We start from the raw sequence: 9538 nt of genomic DNA, 5'->3' as shown, positions 1-9538 counted from the left end.
GGTTAAAAAAAAAAAAAAAAAAAGTGTGTGTTCCATTTTTTTTCACAGAGAACGTGTTCATGAAAAAGTCCAGAAACCAAAGGGTAATAACTCAGCAAAAACTGATCTGATGAGAGTTACCCTTGAATTCTTAGAATATGTCTTGAAAAACTGGGGGTGGGGGGGGGAGTGGTAATACCACAAACTAACCTTTTTCTAACAAATTGAGGGGACATGAGTCTCTAGAAGACAGAAAGAGGACAGAGTTGATTCCCTTTCTTTACAGTGGCAACAAGATATATGCTGAAAACTGTTGGCCTGTTTTTTTTCATGCCAGTGGTACAGTGGACCTAGAACAGCACTGATTCACGCTAGGAAGTCAATTTCAGAGTGATCTATTGAAATTTGTCAATATGTTGATGTGACATTCTTAGATCTGACTTGCATGATGTTCATCGTGCATATATGGCTAAGTGTCTTATGATTCCTGGGATAGCTTGCCTAGTATTGGCATTCATTTTTTGGAAGGTCTGTAAGGAAATTAATGCCATTTCGATAGCAGTTTAAAGGTAAAACAGCGGGGATGATAAAAGGTGCAAGAAGGTATTGAAGATTGAAAAGGTAGTAATTGCGAAAAACTGACGGAAATGTCTCAAATAAAATGTGGTAACTTTAAGGTCAGTGAAAAATGCCTTTGGAACACACTCAGGCAAGTATACTTTTGAATGTGAGGCAGTAGAAACCACAAGAATATGATCCTATAGAACAATCACTTCAGATACTATTTTATTTCTGTCAGCAGTAATCAAAGCCATGTACCAACCCTGCCAAGAGCCTACCAGTTTGCTTCAGGATCTTCCAAGCATTTGAGGCCATTCCTCTTGCTAGTCTCTCGTAGTGTGCCCAATTTGTCACCCCCTGTGCCCATAAGGATTTGGCTGTGAAACTGCAAGGGAAATGTCTGTTAAAAGGGGGGGAGGTATCTAATGTCATTTTTCAAGCCAGGGCCAAGGGTGAACATCTTTAGCTAGCTTTTCCTTAGATTGGAAGAAAGTCTGTTTTGAAGTATTATTGTGGAATTTAATGCAGTGGTGATGCAGCGGTTAGTGTTGCCACCTCACAGCAAGAGGTTCTCCGGTTCGATTCTCTGTTGGGGTGCTTTCTCTCCGGAGTCTGCATGTCCTCCCTGTGGTCACATGGGTTTCCTCTGGGTGCTCCGGTTTCCTCCCACATCCCAAAGACATGCAGTAGGTGGATTGGACACTCTAAATTGGCCCTAGGTGTGAGTGGGTGCCTTCTGTGGAAGGTTGGGCGCCGGGCTGGCAACTCGACACTGTAAAACTCCACTGCCAATCATGAGCGGGCAAATGATCCACTGTGGCGACCCCTAACCGGGAAAAGCCGAAAGAAGAAGATGATAAGTTAGAAAACTGTTGTTTACCTTTTTTTTTGGCCAGATTTGCACATGTGAATGAGACGTTGATCAGTGATTCCATCTGCTTAAACTGGTAGTGGCTCAAGTGATGCAGATCATTCCAGATCTTTGACACTTGTTGAAAAAGAGCAAAGTACTTTACTTAATGCCCTGGCAAAATACCTCCTTGTCAGTATAAGAGCCACTTCTGGTATTCTCTGAGAGTAAATGATAAATTTAGTGAGACTATAGCCTAACATACAAAAATATACATTTTAATTTTCTCTGTAGCTGTCTGTGAAGAGGAGTGAAAAGAGAAATTTAATCATTACAGCATGTTTATTAGAAGTCATATTTATTTAGTTATTTTAGTGTATCGGTAGAGCAGACCTAGAGAAATAAAGACAGTTTGTGTTTGCTTCTCAGGGCTCGTAATGTTAGGATTATTATCTTGCATTTGTGACTTTTGTAAGCCTTTAAAGTGTTCAGTTGCAGTTTAATATACTGCAGTCTTAATATACGCCTTGTTACTTTCCATCCCATCTTAACAATATTATGTGGGTGGTTTCTTAATAAAAAGCTTCAAAAACTTTTAAGAATACTCCCACATAATCTTACTGAATCCCTCTCTGACACCATTTGAGGAATTTTTGAGGAATTTTGGGGGAATTAAGCCATTTACTTTAATAAATACGGACCCACACCTACGTTGTAGTGCATCTTTAAACTTTATGGAGACACTAGCGTGCATATCCTACATTGACATTACCAAGAGAAAAGTTTAGTGAACTTTTCAGTGATGTCACTTAAGAGATGTGTTGTTTTTTATGAAGCATTTAACCCCAACTTGACGTCATAAACAGGCTCCAATAGCAGGAAATTACAGGATGGCACTGGAGGCACCACGTGCTGTGCTGCATAAGGTTAAAAAGAAGCTGCAGCAGAACACTTTAAGGTGGCAGTAAGATCATTTTCTTCTTTGTGTATGAAACGGAACTTATTTGTTCCAGTGGCACTTTTGGCTAAGTTCTAATGATTTTCTGTATCTACAAAATTTAAGAAGTTATTGTCTTAGGGTTTCTGAATTACTTGGAAATTCTCTGTTTCAGAACTTTTTTGGTGAAAGTTAATAACCAAGATATGATCTTTAATTTCCAAAGTATGTTGACAATGCTGCCTTTCTTCAGGTAGTTGATATGAGCATTTTAATATGGTTTTCAAGTGGCGGTTTGGAACAGGAAAGTGTTTCCTTTGTTACAGTAGATGTTTAGAAAGTTTGCTGAAATTTTTTTTAAGACTGATTATGCTTTTGTTGTATTTAAACATGCATTTGTGCCACTCCTGTGGTGTAGAGGGATAAAGCCCTGATGACTGCCCAGATGACCTGGGTTTGATGTAGCAGCTGGTGTGACTGGCAGAGTGGCAAGGAGGGATGGGCATTACCATCCTTGTGAGGAGTGGTCCTGTAGGCATCTCTGGTGATACGGCCTGATGGATGCTGTGGACTTTGATAGCAAGGAGTGTGTTCAAAGGATGGGGACATAGCAGAGCTGACACAGAAGCATGGTGAAAGTAAGCCTTTAAAGTGTTCAGTTGCAGTTTAATATACTGCAGTCTTAATATACGCCTTGTTACTTTCCATCCCATCTTAACAATATTATGTGGGTGGTTTCTTAATAAAAAGCTTCAAAAACTTTTAAGAATACGCCCACATAATCGTACTGAATCCCTCTCTGACACCATTTGAGGAATTTTGGGGGAATTAATCCATTTACTTTAATAAATACGGACCCACACCTACGTTGTAGTGCATCTTTAAACTTTATGGAGACACTAGCGTGCAACAGTTGCACACCTTTTCCTGTACTTCATTTCTGTAACTGTGAGAGAATGGAGAAACTGGTTATGTCATAAAGGAACCCCCCCGAGCAGATGTTGATAGCCAGACCCCCAGGATGCCCTTAGGTGGTTCTGTGACCTTTGCCATAATGGATTAGTCCTGGGGGTAGGAGTTCAGTCGTAGACCCATTAATGGATGTGGGGCACTGAGTAGGGGAGCCTTAAGTTGAAGCAGAGGGGAGGAGAAGAGCCCCCCCCCCCCCCAAACAAAAAAACATTATCACACTAAAAATTGCCTTTGCCTGTTGTCTGTTGTTGAAACTGAGGACAGCAAGGCTGATTATACTTTTTCAGTTCAGGAGCTCTGTTTTGGGGGAGGAGGAGGAGGATGCTGCCTGAGGGCCTTCATTTTTATAATGGATTTAAATGTTAAATCTGTTCAGAGGGAAAGAATGGAATACCTGAATAGAAAAAGGCTTTATAAAATGTTGGATTGTGTCTCCCTTGTGGATCATCTTTTTTTAGCCCTTATACTCTTTTGCCCACTTTTTTAAAGTTCTGAGTGTTGTTATGAAAGAACTTTTCTTGTAAAACCTAAAATTCGTAAGAATTTTAAATCTGACTTCAGACAAGTGACAAATGGAGTACCACAGGGTTCAGTCCTGGGTCCTCTCCTGTTTGGTATCTACTTCTCTGAAGTACAGGCTAACACAGAAGGGTCTTTGGCTAACAAAGTTTGCAGATGACTGCAAACTAGGAGCCATAATCGAAACTCCTAACGATGTGGACATACTACAAAGGGGCCTCACTGAGACAGATGCCTGGTGTCAAAGCCATGGCCTGAAGCTCAATGCCAGAAAGTGTTTTGTCATCCCATTTGGTAAAAACTCTGTACCCATGAACTACCACGTAAGTGGTAGTCTACTTAACGCCGAAAGTGTGATAAGAAACCTTGGGACACAGGTGGCCGTAGTCTCTCCTTTCATAATCACATCGCCACAGTGGTCAGGAAATCCTTCTACGTGGCTCACTTCATCACAAAAGGTTTCTCATCCAGAAAAAGAGGTAATTGTTCCCCTCTACTCATCACTTATTAGACCCATTATAGAGTACAACACCTCATTTGGTATGCACCTCACAAGACATCTACAACAACTAGAAAGGCCACAGAAATACCTCACAAAGAGGATTACTGGCCTCAAACAGATGCCCTACGCAGACAGTCTCAAAAAACTCCAGCTTTACTCCGTCTAATATCGCCTACTCAGAGACGATCTCTCCCTAACATACAAAGCTATGTCAAACCCAGAACTGTTGGACATGCTCCAGTTAAAGAAATCCCAATTCCTCCGAGCTACATGCTCTAGGGACCTAAACCTTGTCACCACAATAAACAGAACATGCTGGAGGGATAGATTCCTGTCCCAGAGACTTCCTATACTCTGGAACAGACTACCTATCTGTGTCAAACAGAGCTCCTCATTAGCACTCTTCAAGAAAAGTCTTAATGATTGGATGGGAAATAGGAAATTCACCCCAGGGATCACTTCTGTGGCTTTGCTCAACAGGGGCACAGAAAAATAATTTTCTTGGGTGACGAAAGCCAGGGTACCTTTTTGGCTAGGCTTATTAGAGGTCCTAGGGTCAATAGCCTAGTACCTACCTATGAACCTAACTCTTCTTGACTGCCTCCACCCTTCTTCAGCTTTGATAATCTACCCAAGTGTGATGATTACAGCAGTAAAACACGAAGAACATAGTACAGTTGTGTACACTTGCCGTAAATGTAGATGTTGGAATGTATTCACTGTTGCAGTCTTGTTTTTCCCTCCCTCCAGCCCACAGCTCTCTCTGTCTCTCTCTCCTCTCTATGCCTTCTACTTACTCCTTTCAGGGGTATTGGTATTTACTTTTTACTGGTGGTGTTTTACCCCACCATAACCTAGCTCCCTATTTGGGGGGCTTCTGACATTTGGAGCAAGAAAAACTGATGTAATGATGTCTGCTGCCTGTTTTTATACCCCTGACGTCAGTCCTGGAGCGACAGCAACCAACGCAGAAATACTAAGTCTCTGGTATTCGGGCCGACTGAGGGCTACCTGCAGGCAGATAAAACAAGTGTGATGACTGTAACAGTGAATACACTCAAACATCTACATTTATGGTAAGTGTACACAACTGTTACCATAGCTATGCATCTTTGTTGTCCATTTTCATTCTTCCTCAATTTCCCTCCCATCCATCCCCCATTCAGTTTCTTAGAGAGGCCTTTTGGCCTGTATTAGAACTTACAGTTCCAGGTTTGAGCCCTGTCTTTTTATCAAATGGTTTCTGTCTGTTCACTCTAGAGATAGGCAGCAAACTGGGCATACAGTACACTGTGGAGATAGGCAGCAAACTCTTGAGTTTTTGGGGATACAGTAGGGCATTATGTGTAGAGGGAGGAGTTAAAGAGCTGTCTCCTAAGTTTAGAATAAGCGGCCAAGTCAGATCCAAGGATTGGATCTGAACCCATACGTTGAGGAAGAATGAAAATGGGCAACACAGATACCTGGTGATGGTAATAACATAACTTGTGAATATACTGTCTAAATCCGAGTTTTACTTTAGAATCAGCGTTATCAAGGGAATGTTACCTTAGGACAACTACACAGTAAGATTGAATTGGGACCGGGTATGTACTCCTCTGTCCTGCATCCAAAGATCAACAAAGTCTTATAAAGTTATGAGTACTCACTTTATTATTGGATCTGTACATAAAGCTCCTGCTGCATGAATCTGCCCCCATTCATTTCACTTTCCTTTTATTAGTTACAGCTTTGCTTTACCTAGAACTGTAGTCTTCTGTTAGAGATGCAACTTTGGAGGATTATGATGGCTTTTGCTAGCCTGGGAAAGTTTATGCACAGATATAATTCCATTGCTTGTGGTCACTCTTAAATGTTTTTACAGCTGTAGCTCTAGTCACAACCCCTGCATTTTATGCACAAGTGTTCTGTGCTGCTTTGTGTGTTGTGTTGTTTTTTTTTTTTTTTTTTTTTTATGCGGCACTGTCGCTTTTCTTTTTAAAAGAAAAATGTTTAGGAGGAAAATATGTAGAGAAATATAATTTTTATGCATTACAGCACTCTTTATGTATTGCAAATTTCAACTTAGTTGCCATTTTGTTTTTTCCTTTTTCCAAGACCGAAGTCACCGGGACCAGAAGAAGAAGAAAAAGAGGAAGATGTTGATGAGAATAAAGTGACTCTTGACAACTGTAAGTATATTTAAGGTATTAAAACTTTATTGCTTATTAGAGTTTATACTTTCAGAAAATCTGTACTAGAGCATTATGTTTGAGGTAGAGAAGCCCCCGTAATTTGGTTGTTGGTTGGGTTCCACTTCCCCACCATTTTGAATTTGGCAAAGAAGAAAAAAAAAACTTTGAGGATTAAAAAATCAAATAGGGGGGTGTATGTGTGTCTGTGTCTACCTATTCTGATGCATGCCATATCATAATGTAGTGGATAGATAAGCAAACTTGTCCCCTGGCACAGACACTTTTTTTTATTGCTCTTAATAGTTGGATGCTGGCCCATCACGTCTGGGAGAAAGCACTGTGTTTGCATGTATAGTTAATATTCATAGTCTCCATATGGCTGCCAGATTTCAAGCCAAGACCTGCACTGCATTTTGTTTATTTTCTTGGAGAGGCCACAGTGCAAAAATCTGCCATAAGTGGCCGTTTTGTTGCTAATCAAAAGATACCTTATTTACAAGTTGGAGCATCACAAGAAGGAAAGACCATAAAAAGCAGGTTGGGGCTTGGATCTTCAAAATGTCATAGTGGTGTTAAACCATCTTCATTGATCTCTGCAGGTGCTGAGCTTATCTGCTAGGAAGGTTTTGGGTTGAGTATGAGGTGATAGAGGTGTTGGCGATGTTCATCGTGTTTCACTGTTGCAGTCATTACTCTTGGGTTATCCTGCTGGCAGGCTACCTCGCAGTCGGCCTGAATTCCAAAGTCCTGGTACTGCGTCGGTTGCTGTCGCCTCTTCCCTGACGTCAGTGTGCCTGGGGTATAAAAGATGCAGCCAACGCCATTTTCTTCAGTCTTTCTTGCCAGAAGCAGTTAGCAAGTGCCGGCTGGCCGACTCCTGAGATTTTCGTGTTCGAATTTCAGATCTGAAGTCTTCATTTAAAGCTAAGTACCCCGTTGGGGAAACTTTTTTTCTTGCTCCAGACCGATGTCAGAAAAAGTTAATAGTTGTATTACTTGAGGGAAGCAAATACCTCATAAGGACTTCCATTCTTATTGTATTTCTTGCCTAGGCCCTGATCATGACGTTGCTAATTGCAGGTTTTGTGCTAGATTTAACCAACGCACTATTAAGCGTCGGTACAATTTTGCATTTCATTACTTTGGCCGAAGATTTAATTATACGATGTCATCGGATAGCCATCCGACTACCGCAATTCATAAGAAACAAAAGGAAAAGGACAGGCATCCGAGGTCCAAAACTGACGACGAGGCTTCTTCTAAGCCAGTCGCCGGTTCGCTGGTTCTCAGTGAGGTGTTTTCGCAGCCCCTGACGCCTGCTACCTCAGAGCCGCAGGCTGCTTCCGACTCCCACGTGGAGCAGACTAGGCCTCTGGAAACTCAAGGTATTGGACACCTGGAAAATATTCCCCCAGATGGGTCTGGAGCCGCTGAACAGGCATCGGCTTCTGAGGGTGTTTTCAGGCCTACACAGTTATATATAAAACCGACTACAGCTTCAAAGGCAAAGACTAAAGCACCACTAAAGACAAAGAAACAAGTACAGCAAGCCCATGGACAGGCCTCCATGCCTAAGAAACAGATGCTCAAAATGTCCCAAGACCTAATTACTTTGATCAGGGGTTCCCATCCCCCTCCTGATAAGAGGCCTAGGCAAGAGACAGAATATGAATCTTCAGATCAGGTTTTCATTTCCTCTGACTCCTCTTCTGAACAGGAATACTCTCTTCCTCCCTATGAGGAATCCGATGCTGAAGAATCTATCCCTTCAGCCTCTCCTCCTGAGGATTATTCTTTTGGGGAAACCCTGCATACCATGAGGGAGCACTTCCACTGGGAGAGCCAAGACTACTCCGAATCTAAGAAAATTCTCGGAGACTTTCTTTTACTACCTCAGCACAGGCCTCTTGCTGTCCCTCCTGTTTTAGACATTGTAGATGTATTTTCAGAGTCCGGCCTGTCTCCTGACTCTTTACCCCCTACACCTGTTAAGCCAGACAGATACTACAGGGTTCCAGATTCACATAAATTGCTTTATAAAAACCCTGCTGCTGACCCAGAAACTGTTTCTCAGGGTCCCCATGGGGTCAAGGGCTTCCACTGCAAAAAACCCTATCCCCTCTGATAGGGATTCAAGGGCACTGGACAGATGAGGGTAAAAAGTTTACACTTCTGCTGCCTTGGCTGTGAGGGCTTTAAATTGTCAATTTCATATACTTAAATATCAGCAATACTTAATGTCACTGCTTAAACAGAAAATGTTAAATTCTGAATGTGCAGAAAACAAGGAAATGCAGGATTTATTGCATGCAACTGAACAAGTGGGAAAGCATACTTTGCAATGTGGTTTTGATTCTCTGGAGGCCTCTTGCAGGGCCGCTGTTATGGGTTCTGTCATTAGGCGGCATGCTTGGTTAAAGGAACAGAATCTGCCTGATCATGTTAAAGCAAAATTATTAGATGCTCCATTACAGCATGATACTTTGTTTGGTGTTAAAGAAGAAGAGGTGTTGAAGAAAATGGAGGACAAAGTGAAATCTATGCGGACATTTAAGGATTTCTTACAGGTGCAGCCACCCAGATTTAGCAGGAACTGGCCTACAAAGAATTGGTCATTTCCAGTGTCAGGCCACAAAGAGGCAGATACAGACGCCCCAGAGGCAGATCCCAGCCCCAAGGCTCATACAGGCCTAAACGATGGGGTGCTTCTACCTCCAAAAGTGGAGAAGACAAATCACAGCCATTCCGGAAACAGTCCCAATGACTTTCCTCTGCCTACACCAAGCACTTATCTTTTGGCAGCCCCCTTAGGGGGAAAACTAGCACTTTTTTCACAAAATTGGCACATGATCACACAGGACAAATGGGTCTTGAACATAGTGTCTGAGGGCTACAAGTTCCACTTTCACACCCTGCCAAGGGCAAAAGGTATGCCAGACCTGCCACACAATCAATGGGCGGAGGCACAAAAGCAAGTTTCATCCCTCATGGACATGAGGGCCATTCAGCGAGTACCACAGCAAGTGCAGGGACAAGGATTTTAC

General features: G+C 42.1%; 1 protein-coding gene across 1 annotated transcript in view; it reads left to right on the top strand.

Moving 5' to 3' along the window:
• Nucleotides 1–9538, top strand: part of HNRNPUL2 (heterogeneous nuclear ribonucleoprotein U like 2) — a gene marked incomplete in the record, with an annotated part of 1663394 nt that overhangs the window by 526563 nt on the left and 1127293 nt on the right. The window contains 1 exon segment of the mRNA XM_044075357.1: nt 6418–6491. Coding sequence (XP_043931292.1) covers nt 6418–6491 — 74 coding nt within the window.

This window comes from Protopterus annectens, chromosome 6.part1 (genome assembly GCF_019279795.1).
Source record: "Protopterus annectens isolate FY-2018-M chromosome 6.part1, PAN1.0, whole genome shotgun sequence".
Taxonomy (NCBI): Eukaryota; Metazoa; Chordata; order Ceratodontiformes; family Protopteridae; genus Protopterus; species Protopterus annectens.
This window is presented reverse-complemented; position numbering and strand designations above follow the sequence as displayed.